The sequence below is a fragment of the Sciurus carolinensis genome, chromosome 18 (genome assembly GCF_902686445.1).
Source record: "Sciurus carolinensis chromosome 18, mSciCar1.2, whole genome shotgun sequence".
Lineage (NCBI taxonomy): Eukaryota > Metazoa > Chordata > Mammalia > Rodentia > Sciuridae > Sciurus > Sciurus carolinensis.
In genome coordinates, this window is record NC_062230.1 from 38,951,075 (window position 1) to 38,975,196 (window position 24,122).

General features: G+C 43.0%; 1 protein-coding gene across 2 annotated transcripts; it reads right to left on the minus strand.

Annotated features, from left to right (window-relative positions):
- Nucleotides 1-5,384: 5,384 nt before the first annotated feature.
- Znf263 (zinc finger protein 263) lies at nucleotides 5,385-12,373 on the minus strand. 2 transcript variants are annotated; one of them, XM_047534442.1, is made up of 6 exons: nucleotides 11,778-12,373; nucleotides 10,772-10,952; nucleotides 10,238-10,311; nucleotides 9,829-9,955; nucleotides 8,081-8,197; nucleotides 5,385-7,574 (listed from the first exon to the last, which is right to left on the minus strand). In XM_047534442.1, the coding sequence occupies exons 1-6, from the start codon at nucleotides 12,162-12,164 to the stop codon at nucleotides 6,406-6,408; spliced, it is 2,055 nt and encodes a 684-aa protein (XP_047390398.1). In that variant the 5' UTR covers nucleotides 12,165-12,373; the 3' UTR covers nucleotides 5,385-6,405. The 2 variants fall into 2 exon arrangements, with proteins under 2 accessions (XP_047390398.1, XP_047390399.1); XM_047534443.1 differs by lacking the exons at nucleotides 10,238-10,311; nucleotides 10,772-10,952.
- Nucleotides 12,374-24,122: the final 11,749 nt, after the last annotated feature.

Here is a 24,122-nt window from a genome sequence, read left to right on the forward strand (position 1 = left end):
TTACAAAAAGGAACCTGACTATGATCTCCAAGGCTTAGAAGGTAGAGGTTACAGAGAGATTCTTGAAAAATGTGGTGAGTTGGAAACAAAGCTGGATGATGATAAGGTGTGGTTAAATGGAGATGATGAAGAAAAAGATTGTCCTACAAAACCTAAAGGTGTAATTACAAAAGGAGTTGTCCAAAGAGAAGGAATCGAGAAGCAGGCTGCTGAATTTAAGTTATCTGCTGTGAGAGAAAGTTTGGACTACCTTATTAACTTTGTGGATTCCACACCTGAATTTCAAAAGTTTCACTTCACACTGAAAGAGATGCAACAAGAAGTAGTCAAGAAACAGTTCCATAGTAGAATTCATTCGAGAATTGGTAGTTTTTTGAGACCTAGGCCTCATAATATTAAGGATACCTTCAATACACCTTCAACTTCTGGTTCTAGTAGTTAAATTTTGTGTTTAAAGAGTTCTGCAGTTATATGATCGTGTATTATGTAGGTCTACCGTGAATTGTCATTGTTTTTATCAACTAACATTATTTTGCATATCAGTGCCCATTTACATGTTGGTTATGAAAATAATAAACTTATGTTTCTTTAAATGTATGAATAGATTATTCTTTTCTATTTAAGACAAGGACCTGAATTGTTAATGAGGAATTACTGTCCTGGATTATCAAAGATGGAGTGACTGTGAGAAAAAGCACTAGTTTATATTCAAATATGTAGCTCAGTAGTAGAGCACATACTTAGCATGCACAAGGATCTAGAGTCAGTTCCACAGCACCAAAAACCAAAAAAACCCTCATGTATTCTCAGCCTAAAGCAAAGTTTTATGCTGACTAATTCTAGTTACTTTTAAGGTAACTAGACTAGATAAGGCTAAATTTGGCTTCCAATTTAATTATGTGACATTCTTTCTTAACTCTTACCATCTATTCAGTGGTTGTTTTCCTCATATTATGGAAGTAACATGCTGATTATTGAAAGTACATAAAAAGAGAAAACACGCAGTCCTATTGACCAATAATATCCTTTTAAAACTTGGGTATTTTTTTTACTTGGAAGGTTACTATGTAAATAAAATTTTATGTCTTAACACTTTATGCATTGGTATTAAGTTAGCATGTATTGAGTATATAGGATTGTATATATGTGGGTTTACTTAATCTTCACAATCTGTTTCTGAAATGTACATTCTGTTCCCTTTTGAAATAGGTGAGAGACAGGTATAGAGAAGTAAGATAACTTGATAAGGTCACATAAGTTTGTGAGATTTAAATTCCATTGAATACAAAGTTCAGACTTTAACTATTATACTACTTGAGATTTTTCCCCCGACATTAAAATCTCTTCACAAACCTCAAACGTGATGAGTAATTAATATTCCACCATGTGACACCATACAGCTGAATGAACCATTTTCCGGTTTCATATGTTTCTTATTTTTTGAAGTAAGTAAAATGGTGAACAACTTTTTGTAGACAAATTCAAGCTATTACCTTCAGGAAGGTTATTAAAAATTAAACTTCTGAGCTGGTTAGTAGTGCCTACCTGCAGTCCCAACAACTTGGACTTGGGATCAGCTGGGCAACATACCAAGACCCCATCTCTTAAAAAATAAAAAAAATTTAAACTACCAGGTCAATGAGTATGATTTTTTTAAAAAAAGGTATTGTTTTCACTTTCAGACCCAGAGTTTGAAAGTACCCCCACTCCAGGCACCAATTCTAGCATTGAATATTGCTGTTAGTTTTTGCTAATTTTATAGTAGAAGATTGGCACCTTTTTCACTGTTTCCCATTTTAGTACAAGATGTCATGTGAGCATTTAAGTTGATATTTGCAAGGAACAAGTTTTGTTAGGATCATTAAGTCCTTGCTAGCTTTTAATATTTCCTTTCTCATATTAAGTTCAAGGGTCTGTTTCTGAGATGTATAGGTCAATACCAGGTAACTATAGTGTTAAAATTAATGATTAAATGTAGTACCGATGTCTACTCTTGCTCTATTACCTTACCCTTTTAATCAGACTGTTTCAATATAAGGCAAGTGCTTATTATCTTCAGAAATATATAAGTTGATCTTACCTATTTTTCAAATCAACTTCAGCATAAAACTGTTCAAGCATCCTCCAAACACACACCAATTACCTCTGGGAATGTATGTGTAATTTAATTAATTTGGTAAGAATTTTACATTTACTTTTCTCCTCTTAAATGGTAAATGTAGTTTTTATAATTGAGTCTTCATCTTTTTATTGTTATTCCTAGGTAGTTTTGCTGTTACTCTGAGTGGAATCCTTTATTTTAATTTGTTATTTTAAGCAAGCAGGGTAGTACATGGGAGGCTGAGTCAGGATGAAGAGTTTGAGGCCAGCTATGGCAACTTAGACCCTGTCTCAAAATAGATTTAAAAGAGGTGGTGGTGTAGTTCAGTGGTAGAGCACTCCTGGGCCAAATCCTCAGTACCACACACACACAAAATTAGTTATTGCTGATACATTCTTACCTTGTAAATTCAGTATCTTAAAATGTCTTTATTACCAAGAACTTACAAAAAAAAAAAAAAATTAAACGTGCCACTGTGTACCCTTTTACATTCAATTTAGACTTGTTTTTGTGGTTCTTTTATGGTTCAGTCTGAAGCCTAATGGAAGCTGGGAGACCTGTGACATTCAGCAGCCTGACTGGTGATTTTAAAATGTCTCTAGTTTGTTTTCCCTCCTTTAAGGAGGACTTTTCAAGCACGGGTTTGTGGAAGAAATTGAGAGTATCACATGAGGACACTGCTTAGCTCTCTAGTTCCTTCTAATTGGGGTATTTGCATTAATATTTTTATTCTTTTTCAATGGTAATAAATTCCATAATTGAATGACCAAGAATCATACCCATTTTTAAGAGTAATCACAAATTCTGAGAACAGATCACTGTTCCATGAACTAGACAAGCTGTGCTGGACAGTCACATCTGAGTAACAAAGAAAATGAATAGGAATAAACCACCATTGGATGTGTTGGGGCCCTAGCTAAAGTGAGAACATAGACATGGCTTTGAGCTCCCTTGAATAGCAGAAGTAATATGAAGCACCATGTTACTCTAAGTTGGGCCTTAAGGTTTGGGGAGCATGCACACAGGCCCTTGAGTGTGCATGTGAATCTCCCTGGAGAAGCTACAAGGTCCCTGGGTGGTTGTTTTATAAGCACCTGGCAGAGAAGAGCAGCAAAGATGGTTCAGGGGCAGATTGTCAGTGACCTTGAGGAACATCCCAGGATTTTAGATGTTGGCCTGGGCCCAAGGTACATCCTAATGGCTCTACCCTAACTCATTGTCCCTGCCCTGGTGTGGCCCTCATTACCCCAAGCCTCCCTGCCACTTTTCCTTCTTTCCCCTACCCTGTACAGATGGATGCTGTGGGGCACACCTGTAATCACAGTCACTTGGGAGACAGACTGAGGCAGGAGAATCACAAGTTTGAGACTGTCTCAAAAAATAAAAAGGACTACGGATGTAGTAGCTTAATGGTAGAGCACCCCCAGGGTTGCTCCAATACTGCAAAAAGACAAACCCTTGCTGCCCCTTTGGACCATGAGGGCCAGTAAGGGGTGGGAGTGTGGCCACATTCAGCAACACCAGTGAAGCAAGGCTTGCTGACCAGTATTTGTTTGTTTGTTTGCAGTGCTGGGGATTAGAACCCAGGGCCTCATTCTTGCAAGGCAAGCACTCTACCAACTGAGCTATATCCCCAGCCCCCATTGCTGATCAGTATTGAGGGTGAAACCCCTCAAGAGGCTAGAGCCACAGGCTGCTGGTTTGTTTTGCCCACACCTGGGAAAGGATTGAAGTCTCTGGATCCAGAACTGCTCTTGGAACCCAGGCAGTATTCCTGAATTTGTTAACCCTCCTGCCAGGTAGCTGCATGTTGGGGAGAGAACTGACATCCCATTCTAGGAAGGAGCCTTCCTGTCTGGGAGAAATGTGCAGAGGCAGAGAGTTCCTCATTATGTCCAGAACACCCCTACACTGCAGAGTCACTTCTTAGTAATTTTCTTTCCCCATCCTTCCTGCTTGGAAAAATACCCTGAAGCAGATTTGGATGCTTTTCAACCAATTTCTGACATTCTAGCATTCAAGGTGTTTCAGTGACAAACTGAAATCCTCTGTGGACTAATCATCTTCTGCACGCCAGGCACTGGCTGTCTCACATGCGATACTTTGTGTGACATCACCTCATTAAAACAAAGCTGAGATGCATGTACAGTTTGCAAGAAGGGGAGGTAGATGGGGGACTGGGTGAAGAGTCCCAACAGAAAGCCTTTTACTCCCTAGGGGAGTGAAGAAGTCCCTCGTTATCCTAGCTTCAAACTCCAAGTAAAGCAAAATCAGTTGGACAAAATCATAAGATCTGCAAGGGTGATACTATATTATATACGTGAATATCATTATATATGTGTGTGTGAGAAAATATATATACATGACAGGAATGAAACGAACAATCCAGGTAAGCTGCCATCTTAAACAGCTTACTTAGCCTTAACACCAGCTTCACACCATCACACCCAATTCATATCATCAGAAGCCACCCCAGCCCTGCTCTGATCCACTGGACTCCATCTGCTGTAGATCCTACATTAATCTCTCTAATCCTCACCCCACTCCCCTGTCCCTCAATCCCAACATTACCACCGCTCTCTTCCCATTAACAAGATACATAAGAAAAATGGATACTAGTAGGAAACACATATTTTAAAACTGGCTCAGAAAACCAAGGAAAAACTCACACTGAGGCAGGGCTAAGACAAGACTGATAAGCAAAGTGAGAAAGGACACAGTTGTTTCCATCACTTAATAGTGATTTATTTGATAGTCTGTTGCTAACAGACTGTTCCATCTTTTTCTCCCAGAGAAAAGCTAGCTCCATACCTTCCTTAAGGGCCATAAAGGACTTTCTGCTATTTCCAGAATACCTGCTGGTACTGTCTTTCCTCTAGATGCACATTCCTAGAATTCCTATTCCCATTCTAATACATGCTTTCCCCTAATAACTCCCCCCTGCCGTATATTCCCACCATTAATGATCACCATTAATGACTCAAAGACATTAGGACCATCTTAGCTTCCTTCCTAGGAACCAGCTGCAAAAGCCAAATATACTATCTATATTGTTTTTTGAAAAGCCTGACCTGCCTAGCTATTTTATAAGAATATAAAGTTTCTTAACAAAGAATGGAAAACCTTTTTAGTGCTGTGCAACAGAGACAGAAAGAAAGAACAACTTTGGGAGACCCTATGACATCACCCCAAGCAGTCATTCAGCTTGACCTTGTTAGCTGGTGAAGGTCAGCCTGGAGCCCACCAAGTTCATAACTTCCCTCAGCCTATCTGCTGTCACCTTTGTCACCAACCCAGGAAGTCCACAAAAAGAAATCAGGGTCCCTGAGAAGAGGCAGGATACAGATCAACACTGGAGGTTTAAGACAAAGGCCCTCAATCAAGATTCACACACATCCATGTTTCCCAAAGATATTTATTACCATTCAAACATTCTCAACAGGGGAGACAAAATCCCTAACTTATGTAGGATCCACATTTCAATGTTTCCTAGGGAATTCACTTTGATGGAACCCTCCACCCAGGAACAAGACTCCAGAGCTCTGTGTACCTTTTTTTTTTTTTTTTTTTTTTTTTTTTGGTGGAGGGGGACAAAGGTGGAAAAAGTCTCAATCTCTACAAAGGGTGGGGTAATCACACACCCATTACATCTGCCAATTTCTGGGCTTACCTGCAAGTTCCATCTTACAATTTCTCTTAGGTCTCTGGTTCTTTATCTCCAGTCACACTTGCATGTGTGGTCTGCAATGAGCACTCCTTCCAGGTCACTGAGAGGCACTGCACTGTGGTGGCTAACCAGGATTCCCACAGCTTCCTAGCCAGAGCCTTTGAGAGAGTTGCAACCTGAGAGACCTTGTTGGACCTCCAGCTGGCTTGCCAGGAGACGTGGCCACTCTTCTGTGATCTCAAATGCCCCAAGAAGCCCAAACACTCCTGCTGACTCCCAAGTGAGGAGTAGTAAAACAGGTTCCCAAAGTTGTTGGGATAAACACTGGACACAGTAAGGCACCCAAACCACACCTTGGTTAAATATGCCAAGAAGTGGGTGCACCTTTGGACAAAAATGGCCCAGAGTAGGTCACTTCAAAGACTTACATCCTTACTACTGCAGACTGAACTCCTTTTTAATTTTATGCTAATCATTTGCTGACTCTGTACCTCCCTCTAAATGAGCCCTCGTATCCTCTTTATATTTACTACCTGGAAAACACAGGTCATTTAGCCAGCTGGGCAAGGAACACCAGCTCTTGGTAAGACCTCTGAATACGCCACCTAATCTGGGGCTAAGAGAAGTCCCACTGTCCTTAACCGGTGTGAGTCCTCTGATGACTCATAAGACGTGAACTTCGAGAGAAGCTTTCTCCACATTCAGAACATTTATAGGGTCTCTCTCCTGTATGGGTTCTCAAGTGACGAATCCGATTAGAGCTGTGAGAGAAACTGTCTCCACATTCATGACAGGTATAGGGTTTTTCTCCTGTGTGAATTCTCTGGTGCCTGATTAAGTTGGATCTATGAGAGAAGTTTTCCCCACAAAGGGTACATTTATATGGTTTCTCTCCTGTGTGTGTTCTCTGATGTCTGGTGAGGTGCATTCCCTGGCGGAAGCTTTTCCCACAAGTCAGACATTCAAAGAGTTTCTTCTCAGCTCTGTGGGCTCCATGGTTTGTAAGAAAGGGGGCACTGTCACTCATGGCCTCCCCACACTCAGAGAACGGGTCAAGTCTGTCTTTCTCATGGGTTCTTTCATGAATAACAAGGTGTGAACTCCGAGAGAAACTTTTCCCACATTCAGCACACTTATAGGGTCTCTCTCCTGTGTGGATCCTCTGGTGCCGAAGGAGGTTGGAGCTATGAGCAAAGATCTCCCCACACTCTGGGCACTTGTACGGTTTCTCCCCAGTGTGTGTCCTCTGGTGCCTGTGAAGGTTGGAGTTGCAGGAGAAGCTTTTTCCACAGACACTGCACTGATAGGGCTTCTCACCTGTATGGGTACGCTGGTGGCGAGTCAGGTGGGTATTTTGACTGAAGCATTTTCCACATTCCAGGCACTTATGGGCCTCTTCTCCTAGGTGTGCTCTATGCAGTGACAGAAAGTGTGGGTGCCCACCAAGAACATCACCACACTCCACACCCATACACAGTCTTTCTGCTGCATGTATTCTCTGGTGCCTAATTAGGTTCGAGTTGTTGGAGAAATTTTTGCCACACAATGGACATAGATGGAGTTTCTTCGGCTGCAGTTCCTTTGGTCGTGCCAGTTCTCTGCAACCTGTGGCTCCCCCTAAGGACTGCTCCATTCTGTCCTCTGGGGGAGGTTCCCAATGCCCTTCTGTCCTGTCACGAGGTCTTCCCAGCTCTGGACTCCAGGGCACCTCCCCTCTGGCCTGGCCAGGGAACAGAACCTGAGGATGGGTGTTCTCAAGGGAAACAGATGGAGCACTTCCTTCTGGGTTCTCAAATTTCTCTTCCCCTGGTAGAGACAGTAAAATCAAACTTCTACATTATTTCTACACTAGAGGAAAGAAAATCCCACATGTCTGTAACTACCTTTCAGGTCAGAGGCCCCAAAGGGCTAGTTCTACCTCCATTTCCCATCCTCTCCCTATAAGTACAGCACTCCAGAAAAGAAGGATAAAAGGTGAGGCAAACAGTCAATGAACCAGAGCTCAGACCAGTCTTGGAATTCTTTCTTAAGTCCTCCACCTCACCTCCAACTGGGCTTCTTGCTTCTGCCCTCCAGGAGTGGTTGGTTTGGAGCAAAGCTAGGATGGGCCAAGTGAGCCTGAGTGAGTGTTTCCTCAGTCTGCACCCTGGGTTCCTCATTTGCCTCACAGGCATGGAAAGTAGGCAGTGGAGACACAGGAAGCAATGTGTTTCCATGCCAGCAGTGTTGTGCTGGCCCTGTACCCAACCTTCAACCATCTTGTGTTTAACCTCAGATGCCTTGCTGGGTAGATGTTCACCTTCATTTCTTACCTGGAGCTGCACTTCTAGGGCTCACATCCTCCTTGCAACTCTGGACACTGGGATCCCATGGTCTCCCTCCTTGTTCTACCTGGGTGGTTAGGGCCTCCTGGCTGGGAATGCGAGACTCTGTCACAATGAAAAGAAACAGATTGCTGTATCACCACTCTCTTCTACCAAGCAAGGGAAACAAAGATAATCTTATTCCCTGACCTTAGTGGGGAGATGCAGATGCTTAATAAGTCTGACGTTGAATACTTGGAATATACACTGAACTATTCCCAGTGGTTACCTCTATAGAAAGAAATTAGGGGAGAGAATTTGTTTGTTTGGTTGTAATACTTGCAAATATTTGAGATTATTTTTCCATGAGAATGTATGCTTTTGTAATTAAAACAACAATAAAATTAACATGTTCAGTGTGGTTAGCTCTTTGAAAAATCAGTTTAATATGTAAAAGAGCCTTGACACTTACATATAAACAAGATTTGACTGGACAATTCCAGAGGAAGAAAATATGACAATCAGAAAAGAACCCAGGGCTCCAAAAGGATGAAGAGATTAAAACCAAAATGTACCATTTCTGTGCTATGCTAAAAAAGAAAACTCCACCTCCAGCAAACATGGACCCAAACAAGTTCAATTCCAACAAAATGATCTGATTTTCTCTTCCTAGTCAGCACTCACTAAAAGAGCTGTGTTCAGCTCTTTTAACTTTGGGCAATGCAGAGTAGAAAAGCAATGAAAAACTTGGACATGGTCCCAATGAAAAGAAACAAAAGACAGCAATTAACCCTTTGCAGGAATAATGTATCTGAGTCCATAACTATGATTCTTTTTTAAAAAAAATTTTATTTAATTTTTTCAGATGTTGATGAACCTTTATTTTATTCATTTATTTATGTGGTGCTGAGAATCGAACCTAGTGCCTCACACATGCTAGGCAAGCACTCTACCACTGAGCCTCAACCCCAGCCCCTATGATTCTTTTTATACAAACCTGATGGATGAAAACAAAGTGTGATGTGATTTGTGTGCTAATTATACGATATTATTTTAAGACCTCTCTCCAGCTTCTATTATGAAAATTTTCATATTCACAGGAAAGTTGAGGGAACTGTACAATTACCTATACAACCTCCATCTAATCCAACTATAGGTTTGTCATTTCATAGGCAGCATTTTTAATCTCTGCACAATAGTTCAACACATACATGCATTATAATTTATGCATTATTTAACCTGCTTTGTTTCCAAATTTCCACATGGCCCTCCACCTTCCTGAATTTCTATGGACTATAAAGGCTAATAAGTTACAATGCTGGTGCCAGTGCTTCTGAAATTTTTGTCTTTGGAGCCTATAAATACTAATGGAGGACAGGAAACAAGCAAGCTGTGAAGAATAAGCATCTCAAAATTACAAAGTATTAAGAACTCAGAGGCTCTTCAGTATCCTGCAACACTATGTGTGATGTAGGCAACTGATCACAGGATTTGATTTGTGCTGCCCTTGGCAGTACATTATGTTCAAACTTTCTGCCTTAGTATAGAGTTCAGCAGCTAGAGCTCAGATCCAGGGCTGCCCATAAGAGTGCCAATTGTCTACTTGATAGACATTTGACTAATCCTAGTGTGGGCAAATTTAGATAAAGGGAGGCCTCCTGAGAATGCTCCTTGGCAAATTGGAGGTTAAGTGTTCAAGGGGCAAGACCCTGGTCAGAAATGCCACAGTCATCATCTCTAAGAAAGAAATTCCTTACCCAATGAGTCCACATTCCCATAACTCTCCTGCACCGTGTCCCTGGAGAGGACTCTCTTATTAGGATCCTGGTGACCCCACTCCTCCTGGGAGATGTACATGGCCACATCCTCTATGCTTTCAGGCAACTGAAACAGCACAAGATCTCTTTTAGCCCCGGATGCACCAAGAACAATTCAAGTGTAGTCATAAGTTAAAGGGGAAAAACTCAGGGGTGCCAAAGACACATGGGGAAGAAAGGTCCCAGAACTATACACAATGGGTACAGACAAAGAAGGTGAGGAAAACATTTGGTCAGGGAGAAAGGATCCTTCCAGTGGATGAAGGATCCCTTCCCACCCCCAAAAGGAACACTCCAGGGAAGGAAGGAGGGTGCCGGGGGATGGAAACAATGGGAACTTCCACATCACCTGGGGCCCAGTCATCTCCTTGTCTTCTGTGTTCCCTTCAGGAGGAAAGAGAGAAAGCCAGGGAGCAGATAATGCTGAAGGTGATAGAAATCACAATGAGAATGGCATTCCAAAATCTTGGCAGCCCACACATTATAACAATACAGTATGTGTTCCAGTACACCCAGGCTTTGTTTTTAGGATTGACATTAAACAAAAGGTGGCAACAGGCATAATAAAGTGATATCCGGAATGACGGAGTCAGAGTAAAGGAATGCTAGCAGTCTTCCAAACTGGTCAGCAGCACTCCAAACTTCCCATCATTCATCTAGCTCTATATTGCCTGTCTTGCATAAAAAAGGGTTCAAAGAGATTGCCCTTTCTTCTCCCACCCCCACAGAACTCACACCACCACTTCTAGGTCTTTCAAGCCATATCTGAGAACCTCCACTTCAGAAATTCCTTCTCCTTGGCACCTGTCCTACATTCTGCTAGTGTAGGGGGCAACCCCAAAGCCCCTCCTCCCTCCCACCTACCCAGATAACTGTTCCTCACCCCTGTCCTTTACAGTCTGAGGGTCCCTTTTAGGGCTGGGGCCTAGCAGCTCCTGCAGCCTGGGGCCAGGGCTTCGCTCAGTCTCCATTGGCTCCAACTTGAAACTCGGTGACTCTCCTGCTGTTTCCAGAGGCAAAGGCTCCTCCAAAAGTACTTCTGTTCCCCGCCCTTGGTTTGTGACCTGGGAACCAACCCACATCACTCATCATCACAAGGGGGCGACAGAAAGGGAAATTACTACAGGATTCTAAGGGCAAGCCTTCAACGGAGAACCACAGAAGATTCCCTTTGGACTTGTGAGGGCAGTTTACACTAAAGGCATGTGCATCCCATGTGAAAAAGGGGAGGCAGGAATAAAGTAGGGAAGGACGGTGTCCATTCCTAACACCTTCCCCACACTCTTGATTCACCTGGCTCCTCACGTTCTCCTTCACCTTTTCTAGATGCCTCTATTTCTCACTACTGCATAAGTTAAACTTTGATGGGGAAGGGGCAGTGATCTCAGAGCCTCAAGGCCAAATTGTTTTTTCAATTAACAGAGATCCAGCTCCGCAGGAGACCACACTGTCCACTTTAACACAACAAGAACTAATGGATATTAAACACTAATAATAAGCCAGTAGACGTGTCATCAAAACTTTACATGCCACTCTTCCTCTTACCCTCAAAATGGCCGGCCTTTTATCATCCTCTTTTGACCAGGGGGTAAAATGGGGCCCAAAGAGACCAAGTAACTTGCCAAATTCGCAAAACTAGTAAAAAGTAGTGTGTGGATTTGAACGTTGGCGCTCTAACTCTAACAACTACTGCCAAGGCACTGCCTTCTTGTAACAGGGCACTTTACACTGCTCACCGTGTTCATACTGGGAAAATCTTAAGGATAAATGCTACGGACTAAACCACAAAAAGGCCTCTTCCCCATATGAGATCTACTCATGGCAACTAGGCCAGCGAGATGTCCCAGTCCTCGAGGTCAAACCGGGGTTAAAACAGCCCTTTCTCTCACCTGTTGCCTCAGTCTCCCGAGCTCTCTCTGCATATCCTCCACGAGGGTCACTGCCTCTTCGCCGCTCTCCGGATGCAGCTCCTGCACCCTGCTCTGGATCTCTTGGGGCAGGATGGTCAGGAACTGTTCCAGCACCAGCAGCTCCAGGATCTGCTCCTTGGTACGCATCTCTGGTCGCAGCCAGCCATGGCAAAGTTCCTGGAGCCGGCTGAGCGCCTCCCGGGGACCAGAGGCCTCTTGGAAGCGGAATCGTCTGAAGCGCAGATGGGAGGCCTCTGGGCTGGGCCCTGGGTCAGGCGGGGGCAGCTCCTGGCTCCAGGCGCAGTCCTCCTCCAATTTCACTATCAGGAGCCCTTCGCGTTCGTGAGATCCCAGGCCCGACGCCATTGTGGTTCCCCCAGAACGTCTTGGTCCCGAAACCAGCTATGCCCGCCTTGGACGGCGCTGGGTGCAAGAATAAAGGCGTCGGCAGAAGCCAAGGGGCCGGGGGCTCCGAATCCTATAGGAGGTCCCCAGCTTGACCTCAGCGGATCCCGAGATCCACTACTTTTCTCCACTCACAGACACACGCAGCGCTCGGACCTCGGCTCCCACGCCGGAAGTTTCAGCGCGCGGTTTAGACGTCACAACTCAACGGCCCCTCCTCGAGACCGCTTCACGGGTCACGTTTTGCATACTGCAGCGTCCATTGGGTCAGGTCTCGCCACACTACTGACCAATGGGAAAGAAAAATTCGCCCGCGGAGGCGGGACTAGTTAAGGCCAATTGGAGACGGGAAGCGGGGCCACATGACTAGTCCGGGCGATCTAAGTAGATGGGGCAGGGAGTGGGCGGGGCCGCGAGATGGAAGCGGGCAAGTCCGAGGTGGGTGTGGCCGCCAGATGACTTGGGTCAGGTTTCCCAGTAAAGTGAATCAATACGTAAATCTCCGAGCCACGCTTGAGCTAGAGGCAAGCTAGGTCAGAGCGGGGCCCAGGAATCTCAGTCGTTAACAGGCGTCCGGAGACCTTCTTTCCCAAGGAAGTCCCCAGCTTCCCGGACCACTCCGGGCCTCCGGAGGGCACCACCCCTTTGGGCTTGACTGCGCGGCGGCCTGCGCGGAGCCTGCCGGGAGTTGCAGTCCGTGGCGCAGCACCGCTACTGCGCCTGCGCCGGGTGTCCGGCAAGCGCCCGGGGCGGGCCGCGCCTAGGAACAGGTCGAGTTCCCCGCCCGCTCCTGCCGCTGGGCGTCCCAGAGGAGCGCTTGGCGCCAGCCCTGCTGCTCCTCTGGCTGCGGGCCACACCCCGGCTTTTTCAGCCACTCGCCCAGGGTCACGCCGCTAGCCTGCCCGGGCTGCCCTGAGCGAAGGGCTCCGTGGGGGTGAGCAGATCGGGTTTGAGTGACTGGGTGGTGACTGGTATTCCGAGAATACCCTTTTGTCTCATTCCAGGTGACAAAGATAGGCCCACAGTGGGGCTGGGGTTGCAGCTCAGTGGTAGGGCGCTTTCCTAGCCCGTGTGAGGCAGTGGGGTCGATTATCAGCACCACATGTAAATAAATGAATAAAATAAAGGTCTATGGACATCTAAAAATATATTAAAAAAAAAAAACAAAAAAAACAACAAAAAAAAAACAGGTCCACATAGCACACGGGGAAGTACAAGTGCATTTCAGGAAAACCTTGAGACCTGTGACCCGAGCCCACTTTGACCATTTGATGTTTTCAGACAGTTTCTATTTCAGGTGACCATAAAGTCTAACCACAAAACCACTTCTTTCTGGCATTTACTATGTGATCTCAGGCAATTTATTTAATCTCACTAAGCCCCAAATCCCAGTTCTCTTTTCTGTTTCGAGGGTGTAATGTTATGCCCACCTCATAAAGGATTAGACTATCTATTTATGTTCTAGTACCTAGAACAGTGCCTGGCTCATACTGAGTATGAACTCAGTATATTATCGGGTACTGGTAATGCACAGCAAATTTCCAAAGGCTCACCGCATTTCACAAAAAGGCCACTTTATACTGTAGGTCCGAGGTTCAATTCCCAGAATCCAAAAAGTAAATTTAATAAGAATTTTAGAGTCACTTAGGTAACTTGCAGAATGTGTGGTGTGGAAATGTTTGGAGAACTGCACATACCTTGAGATAGTAAGAATGAGGGATTAATCATTTGCTACCTAAGTTCCCTTTGATTATAGGCTATTGGTACTTACAGGTGGATGAATTTTTAGGGTTATTACAATTAATATTCCTCCATTTATTTCAAATGGTCTACTTATATGCAGAAGATTTGGGGAATAAGATTATAAGCAAGCAGATCTATCTATAAGGATTCATTTGGGTGTGGGGGGTCTTTACCGTAAGATCAGTAAAATCTTAGAGCTGTACTTGCCAGTAGAATTTTTTGGGATGGTGGCTCCTGAACACTTAGAATCACTTAAAATGGAGTTGCTAAGTCTTACCAAGTGGCTACCACATTAGCACATTAGATGATGGGTTTGGTGATTTTGGAAACCTTTTGATAATTTTTGCAAAATAGCATGTGTATGTCTGTTTTCCAGGAAATATGTCCTTTGCTATCAAATTCTCAAATCCACCGAAGGATTAAGAAGTGCTAGCTGGGTGCGGTGGTGCACACCTGTTAATCCCAGTGGGCTTGGGAGGCTGAGGCAGGAGGATCTCAAGTTCAAAGTCAGCCTCAGCAACAGCCTAAGCAACTCAGGGAGACCCTGTCTCTAAATAAAATACAAAATAGGACTGGGGATGTGACTCAGTGATCCAGTGCCCCTGAGTTGAATCCCTGGTACGAAAAAAAAAAAAAAAAGTGCTACTTTATGAATCAAGTATGGAGGCATTAGACCAGAGACCCTGCACCTACTAGAAGAAAATGTAGGCCCAGATTGCCATCATGTCAGCTTAGGAACTGAATTCCTCAACAAGACTCCTAAAGTGCAAGTAAAATCAAGAATCAATAAATGGGATGGAATCAAACTAAAGAGCTTCTTCACAGCAAAGGAAATAATCAAGAATGTGAAGAGAGAGTCTACAGAATGGGAGAAAATCTTTGCCACCTGAACATCATATAGAGCACTAATCTCCAGGATATATAAAGAACTCAAAAAACTTAACACCAAAAAACAAATAATACAGTCAATAAATGGGCAAAGGAAATGAACAGGCACTTCACTGAAGAAGAAATATGATTGGTCAACAAATATATGAAAAAATGTTCAACATCTCTGGCAATTAGAGAAATGCAAATTAAAACTACACTGAGATTTCATCTCACTCCAGTCAGAATGGCAATTATCAAGAATACAAGTAACAAATGTTGGCAAGGATGTGGGGAAAAAGGTACACATACATTGTTGATGGGGCTACAAACTGGTACAACCACTCTGGAAAGCAGTATGGAGATTTCTCAGAAAACTTGAAATGGAACCACCATTTGACTCAGTTATCCCACTCCTTGGTATATCCCCAAAAGACTTAAAATCAGCATATGTTATAGTGATGCAGCCACATCAATGTTATGGTGGCTCAATTCACAATAGCTAAGCTATGGAACCAGCCTAGGTGCCCTTCAACACTTAGGTGCCCTTTATGAATGGATAAAAAAAATGTGGTATATATGCACAGTGGAATATTACTCAGCTATAAAGAAGAATGAAATTATGGAATTTGTCAGTAAACGGATGGAACTGGAGACTGTCATGCTAAGTGATATAAGGCAGTCCCCCCAAAAAGGCCAATGTCCTCTTTGATATGTGGATGCTAACTCACAATAGTGGGTGGTGGGGAAAATAGAAGTTCATTGGATTAGACAAAGTGGAATGAAGGGAAGGGAGGAGGGATGGGAAGGGGAAAGATAGTAGAATGAATCAGACATAGCTTTCCTGTGTTCATATATGAGTACAAAACCAGTATAACTCCACATCACATAACAACCACAAGAATGGGAAATTATAATCCATGTATGTATACTATGTCAAAATACACTCTACTGTCATGTATATCTAAAAAGAACAAATAAACAAGTGCTACTTTAGGGCTTTGGTAAAAAGGTACTACTCTTGTATGCCCTCATAATCACTACAGATTCTACCTTTTTATATTTTCTTGTCCTCACCTGTAGGTGGCTCCTATTACAGAGAAAATTTTGAATCTCAAAGAACTCCTACCACTCCTGGTTTTAGGTCACAGTGATACTGGACTCTAGGGTTGCTTTCCTCGTTTTTTTTCTAGGACTGTCTTTACCTAGTTCTGAACAGATTGCCTGGCACTCAGGGTCTGTGGTCTGTGCCTGGTTCTCCAAGTGACATCTGATGAGAGGTGCAGTGTTAAGACTTTGCAGTCAGCTTGGTGGAGTGTGAGCATTCTGAAACGCTGCTCTTCCTTCTCATCTTGGGATCCCCCTAGTTCTCCAGGCTCCTGCCACTATGAGCCTTTGTAACTTGCTGCTCTCTACCAGTTTGTTTCTTCCCATTTTTAGTTGACTAGGACTTTCCGTTAATCTATAACTTAGGTTTTCTCTTACCTACACCACATTATTCTTTTTAAAAATGTTTATTTGTCAATGGACACAATCCATTTATTTATTTATTTTCATGTGGTGCTGAGGATGGAACCCAGTGCCTCACACATGCTAGGAAAGCACTGTACCACTGAGCCACAACCCCAGCCCCCACCACATTACTCTTTGATCCCACTCAGCTTTGAAATCTAGCACTGGAAATGTATTTTTTATTAATCTAATTATTTCATTTGAAATTCATTTTGTTACTAATCTAAACAAAACTGCTTCTTCTCCATAAAAATATAAAATAAGGCATCTTACTGCACTGCCTATATTTTGATAAAATCTTCTACAACTTAAATTTTCCTTTGAATTAACACTAACCAAACTATCTTGTTAATATTGTTTGGTAATGTTAATATTTAAACATTTTCCTCTGTTTTGATCTTAAGCCACCATTTACCAACCCATACTTTATTACAGACAGTAAGCTTTCTCTGAGAAGAGGAGGGAGAGGAAGAGACATGGAAAGAAGGTGCAAACCATAACCTGAAGGAAGTGATAGTAGGTTGCAGCGGAGAGTCACCTGGAGGAAATTCTAGTTGTCGTTGGACTGAGAGAAACAGGTAATTTTTGTATTTTATCAAGATAATCCACTTCTAGATTTCAGCAAAAACAAAAATATAAAGACCATTTTTGCTGCTTACCAGCCAACTCAGTTCAGAAACCAATTTTTATTTGAAAATATCTTAAAGTAATAAGGGTATATAGTTTCATAACTTTATTTCCGTGCTGGTGATGGAAACCAGGGCCTTACACACTAGGCAAGTACTCTATACTGCTCTTATGATTACATTTACTTTTTCTCTCCTGGGACTGCTTAGAGTGAAAAGCCTTGGGATTCTCTTCAGGGAATTCTGTTTTCCCTTTAGTTAAACAATGCATGTTTTTATTTTTTTCCCCTCACTTTATTTCTTATTGAAAAGAGTGACATAGGCTACTTACTTTTCTTGTCTCAGGTTTTGAGGTCAAGGGGGAAAGATTCTTCAAAGTAGAAAAAACTGGGTACTGTGTACTGTTGCTTTAGAAGGGAATGCTCTCCATAGTCCCATTTCACACAAAAAGACTATAAAAACATTTAGGGAATCAGTAGGGAAACCCTCCCCCCATAACTTAACAAAGCTTGTATATCACTACCCCTCTATAGGGAGAGAAGCCTCAGAACTCCATCTGGAAGAACTTCTCAAGCTTAGAACCCCCATAAGAAAAAGGTCTCCAGGATCGAGACCTCACCAGTGTTCTCAAGACAGAAAATTTGTTGCTAAGAAGGTGTAACTTATTGATCACCAGAGAACTGATTCAGGAAAGAAAAACTAATAAGTGCCCTGACTGTGGGAAAAGCTTCCTCAGTTCAGACCTTTATAGACACCAGTGTCCCCACACAGGTGAAAGAACCTAAGAATTTCTATACTTTATGGAAAGCAATTTTGAAATGTGTCTTCTCCCCCTTAGTCAAGCAGTTCCCTATCTTAGAAAGGGTGGAAAATGAAATAGCATCAAAAAAATTAAAATCTTCACACATACACACACACACACACACACACACACACACACACACACACACTGCCTTCAGTGGGTTCCCCACCATCAAAATAATAAAGCGTAAATTTCTAAAGCTGGAAAAGTCTTCATGACATATGCCTTGAAGTGTGGCAACAAGTACTGCATTAACTCCTCCTTCCACACCAAATTAGAATCACTTTTGTCTGTGTTCCCATGGTGATTTGTTTGTATCTTGCTTTTGACACTTAACATCATGGTTCGTTTTGGTTGCACTCAGGCTCCAACCTGAATCCTCTCCTGCCCTTCCAATGTACATCAGCAACACACATGGCTGGATTTTTCAAAAGGTAGAAAACATCTGTAATTCATCTCTTCACCCTAAAATGCCCTGTGTATAGTAAATATTAATGTTTACAAAATTGAGGCAAGGTATCAAGTAGCTCTTAGAAACCAGGAACATAGAATACTGCATGGATGATTCTAGTTATACTTCCAATCACTTAAAAAAGTGCAAACATCAGTGTCTACCTCATAAAGTACTATAAATACTAAATGAGGGCTAGGGGCATAGCTCAGTCAAATACTTGGCTGGCATACACAAGGCCCTAGGTTCAATCCACAGTAACACATACACACACCACAAAGACTAAATGAAATATATTTAAGTGCAGGCCCTAAACATAATAAACTTTTAAAAAATTGGTATTTTTTTCTTTTTGGATGATAAAAAAGCATTTAGGCTATGACTTTTCCTCTAAATGTAGCTTTAGTTATATCCCATAATTGTTGTATGTAATATTCTCCTATTTCAAAAGTTTATTATTGCAGTTAATTTTATTTCTTCTTTGATCCCCACTGCCCTAATAATAAAGCATAAACTCCCCAATAAGGCTGGAGAGTTTTGCATGTATTAGAGAACTGCTCAACTGGTCCAGCTGTTGAAGAAATTTTTCCTTATAGATTTTTTTACTGCATTCACTAGAAATGAGGTTCATTCTGTTTCTGTTTTGAAAAGGTTCATTCTGTTTCTATTTCCTTGTAGACTTATATTTGATAAAACATTAATATCCTAAAGAAACACAAAAAAGTGAGGAAATGATCACATCCCTACCTAACTTCTCCCTCTCGAGAGGGTTTTGTTGGCTGTGCATCTAGTCTCTTCAGATGTGCTTAACATACCTATATGTATGCATTACATGTAGGCATCAGACTATGCATATTTTCCATATCTTTTTTAAAAAATTAATAGTGTGCCTGTGATTTCTATCTAGGCCCAATCAATAGGCCTTTATTACTCTTATCAGCTGTACAGTATGCAGTGTGGGTGTACCATGGTTGTACTGACCACTCCCATGCTGATGTGCATTTAGATTATTTCTAATCTTTTGCTCTAATAACCAACACTTCAGTGAACATCTCAGATTTAGTAATTTCTTTAGGCTAGAGTTCTAGAAGTGGAAAAACTGAATCAAAGTGTGTATGCATTTTTAATTTTGAATAATTTTGCCAAATTGTCTTCCAAAAAAGCTTCACGACTTTAACTTCTACCCTAGGGTATGAAAATGCCTGCATCCCCACATGCTCATTAAAGCTATGTTTATCAACCTTGATTTGTGCCAATATTGTGGGTGAAAAGTTATATCTCCTTGCTATTGAGATTTCATTTCTCTGATTACTTGGAGACTGAGCATCTTTTAATGCCTAGTGGCATTTTGTGTTTCGTTTGTAAATTGCCTATTTATGTTCTTTGAGTATTAAAAAAAATAGAGTGTTTTACTTATTTGTTTGTGGTACTAGGGATCAAACAAAGGCCTTGTCATTCTACAAGAATTCTACCACTGAGCTACATCCCCTGCCTTTTTTATTTTTTATTTTGAGACAGAGTCTTGCTAAACTGCTGATATTGGCCTTGAACTTGCAACCCTCCTGCCTCAGCCTCTTAAGTCACTGGGGTTATAGGCCTGTGCCTCCATGTCCAGCTAGAAATATCTTCCAGCTGCAAGATCATTTTTTAAAAAAATCACACGTTACACTTCTATTTCTTTTAATAATTTAGTCAACTCTTTTGTACATGGTGAGGCAGAAGTATATATTTTCCAGCAGGATTATCAGCAGTCCCTTAACCATTTATAAGTTGGGCTTCCTTTCCCCCTGGACTTTTAATATCATCTTTGGTATAAGATAAATGCATACACACACATTTTATGGATGCTTTTATTTCCACTTACCTGTATATCCATTCTTATTAAAAAAATCACTGTTTTAATATCTGTATTTTTGCAGTATGTTACATCTGGTTTGATACTTTCCCCCACCATTGTTCTTTTTCACAATTTTCTTGGTTATGAATTTAGGGTTAGCTTGTCAAATCCTATTTTTAAAAATCTTGTTATGATTTTAACTTGGGTTGTAAATATTTGTTGATTAATTTAGGGATACTTGATGTATTTATGATACTGACTCTTCCATCCGGGACTATCATATATTTCTTCAATGGTTTGGGACTTTTTTATTCTGTAATACTATACACTTTTTTTTTTACATAAGTCTTGTAAATTTCTTATTGGAATTATTTCTAGTTATGGATTTTGATACTATGGTGCATAGGATCCTTTTTATTAAAGTTTATTTCCTAGTTATTCAGATCAATATTTCAGTGCCTACCACCAGCCCCTTAAAACCAGCTTATAGTTGTCAGTGGTAGATACCCTTCTCTCAGAGCTAGTCTGTTCTGTCTGCATCAAGAAACAACCTGTGTCTCAGGACCAGGCAAGTGGACTTAGCTGTCCTTAAAGACACAATAAGTAAAGCAATTAAAAAGTAGTACCTGTTTTGGCTTTAGCATATTGGGGGTGGGGGTCCTATGGCTAGAAGTCCCTACTAAGTAGTCCAAGAAGTCCATGAACCCTCCAAGATCGTATAAGAAATTGCAGCTGCACCTGGCCTTTTCTGGGAAAAACTATTATCTCTACACGTTAAAGCATTTTAATAGATTGTTCAAAAAGAATCCTGAAACAAAAATTCTAGGGTTCCCAGGGGCAGAATTTGATGAACCCTTGCTTTCTCGCCCCGGTTCCTGTTCGGGAGAATACTGCGGGACTGTCATTGAGCTTAATGATCTCTTTCCTTTCACCGCTTTTGTCCTAACTGGACATCACTGTTACCTGTTTGTGGTCTATGCTTCCCCCCACCCACCAGGTAAACGCCGTGGGCCGGGATCTTGCGCGGCGCGCCCATTCTGCCCTGGCACATAGGTGGGATGCGCTGGGTGCTGGGTGAATGAAGGACGGTGGCTCCTGAGGCGTGGAGTGCTTTGGGGTCGCGGAGGGCGTCCCTCTCCGCGAACCTCCCGCCGCCGAAGCCAAGCTCTACTTCCCCGCGCCGTGCTGGGGAGCAGCGCTTCTCCCCTCTGGAGAGAAGCAGCTACCGGCTGTCCGACCCGTCAGTCATGTCGCGGTCGGAGCCCCAGGGAGATGCAGGTGCTCGGCAGAGCCGGCGGTTCTGGGGCCCGTCGCGCTGCCCGGGCCTCCCCTCTCCAAAAGGAGCCGCGGGGACCCTGCGTACGTCGGGCCTGGCCTGTCTCGGCTTGTCCGGGAGGCGCAGGCGGGCCCGCAGGGCTGGGCTCTGCTCTGCGCCAGCCCACGGACGCCGAGGGCCGACGCCGGGACTCACTCCCCAGGTGCCAGGCACTTTTGCAGATGTTCTCTGAACTCCCGAACCAACCCATCTGACAGAAAGCGGAAGCTCAGAGGAGCGGGTTACCCAGCTCACGTCACGCAGCTCCTAAATCTTTTTTCCCCACCACTTTGCGCAGCTTCCAGACCCATAAACAAGCAATTTCGAAACAAGGTAATGCGTGGCAATGACAGAAGCACAGGACAGGATTAAGTGGAGGGACCTCAGAGGAAGCCCTGCACAGAGCAACTGGGTTTCGTTTTTTTGTTTTTGTTTTGTTTTGTTTGTGTTTTTTGTGGTTGTTGGTTTTTTTTTTTTTCCCTCCTTCACTGAACTGAAGCCCCGTAGCTGCCAGAGACTGTATGCCCAATGGCTGCTAGTTGATCCCTGTAAGTATGGGTAGGAAAGAAGTTGTTATACAATTCTGAAACAGTAAGTTGAATGAGTAAAATGAACACTTAACCTATACCTAGATGTAACAATCAGAATAAATCATACAAAGTGTATAGCACTTTATGAAGTCCTTTGCTTAACGTTATCATTGCAAACGAACTCTCATTGATGAACAGTGGGGGGACCTATTCCAAGTCCGGTTACTGCTGCCCCTCAAGCAGGGTCAAGCCCACCGGCAACACCTGCTTTAGAAGGCTGGCTTCCTGTCCTTCCATTCTATCCTCAGGATGTCCCAGAACTTTGTCAGGCCTCAGGAAGTGCAGTTACTAACATGTTTCTCAATGAGAGGAGGCCTCAGTGGCAGATCTGGGTTGGGATAAGTAGGAGGGCTGGCCAGAGTTGAGAAGTAGATCCTATGAAAGCTCCTGTGCCTTCAGGTTTTGACAGGGACTTCTCAAGGTAGCATGAAGAGCCCTTTATATGATCCTCCCAAAAGCAGTGGTTTCCCAATGCCTTCTTACATCTCCATATCTAATCCCAACCATCAACATCATGTCAGCTCCATCTTCAGGGTATCCAGAATCAGACTCCTGCTTCTAGGCTGATTCACGGTCCTGCAACCCCTGTCTCACACATGGCAATGGGTTGCTTTTCCCTCTCTCTGTTCCTTCTTTTCTCTTCTACTGTCTCTTCTTCCTAGAGAAGCCAGAACTTTTGTTTTAAAGCATGCCAGATCATGACACTGCTCTGCTGAAACGCTCTAGTATCCCTTCATCTGAGAGGAAAAGCCAAATCTTTAGTGTGGCCTGGAAGCCCTACCTGATCTGACTCCAGCTCCCTCTCTGACCCCTGCATTCACTCCTGCCTCATGAGCCACACTACCCTTCCTCAAACTCTAAGCATACTTTACCCCAGGGCCCTTGCACTCACTATAAATAGATGAAGACTGCTTATCCCCAGAATGAATTTATGGCTCACTTTCCCCCACATCCTTTGTGTTGAAACACCAAGGCCTTCCCCTGCACTTATAATCCCCTTATTCTGATACCAGACAGGGAAACCTTTGACGAGATGACAATAGAAATGAAGTCAAGTGAGTGGAAATAGGCAAGCCTTTAATTGGGGCTTCTGCTGAAAGGAGATAGCACTGACTGTAGGACCTGGCTGCTCCCTGGACAAAGGGAGATGGGAACTTTTATTGATTTGCTGGGGTAGATTAGCGTCTGGTAATTTTCCATTGGCCAGGGGCATGGTTCCAAAAAATATTTCTTCTTTTGTGAGACTCACAACACCAGGTGATTTCAGTCAACTTGTCCAGGGAACTGCTGAGGTACTTTTGCAGTTGGCACCATTATCCTGTTCAAACATTTTTTTTTTGTAGTTGTAGGTGAATAGCATGCCTTTATTTTATTTGTTTATTTTCATGTGGTGCCAAGGATCAAACCCAGTGCTTCACACATGCAAGACATTCTGCCACCAAGCTATAGCCCCAGCCCTATCCTGTGCAAACATTCTGTCCTTGGGGCAAGTTCTGGGCCTTGTGATAAGGTTGAAGGACTTTGGGTGCTTGGCCACTGAAAAAGCATAAGGATGGAGTTAAAGAAAACACATCCCTGCTCCAGTAGATAACCAACATGTCTGCATGCCCAGCTAAACAGAATCTGGCCCAAAGTTAAGGCAGTAAAGGGGACAGACGTAATGTGAAGACAGATCTCATTTCAGTCACCTCAGATATCTGCAGATCCAAGTGAAGAGTCAGTATTTTCAGCAAAAGTCACTTTCAGATCCCTGAAAAGTAACCAGGCAACCATTATTATCACAACCCACACATCAGAGGTTGTTAATCACAGCAAAGTTGGTAGGAAACTAAAAATTATGGCTGTATCATCCTTAAAGAAAATGGGGACAGTGAAACACCACACCCCCGAATGCCCCCTTTCTGTTGTCAACGATCTAGCCAAAATAGGGGAACAACACGAGCAAGTCAGGGCTGGAATGTCCAGATAATATCTTGAAAGACGCCAGCTTTCCCTTATGCACTCTAGGACCTAAAGCGAGTTAGCATTATCTGCAGAAAGCTGCTTTCTTGCACTTACACCAGGACAGTTGCTCCTTAGGATGCTGATCACACAGGCAAACTAAACGAGATGGTGCTGATGATGTCACTGCTTCTGCAGCCTAGTGTACAAACCCTTCTCTCAGTGGTGACGTGCG

Coding starts and splice junctions, on each gene's coding strand:
- Znf263 (XM_047534442.1), bottom strand. CDS start 12,164: ATGGCGTCGGGCCTGGGATCTCACGAACGCGAAGGGCTCCTGATAGTG. Junction 9,956..10,237: donor AGGAGATGACTGGGCCCCAG/GTGATGTGGAAG, acceptor GTGCTGTTTCAG/TTGCCTGAAAGCATAGAGGA. Junction 7,575..8,080: donor CCCTAGAAGTGCAGCTCCAG/GTAAGAAATGAA, acceptor TGTCTCTACCAG/GGGAAGAGAAATTTGAGAAC.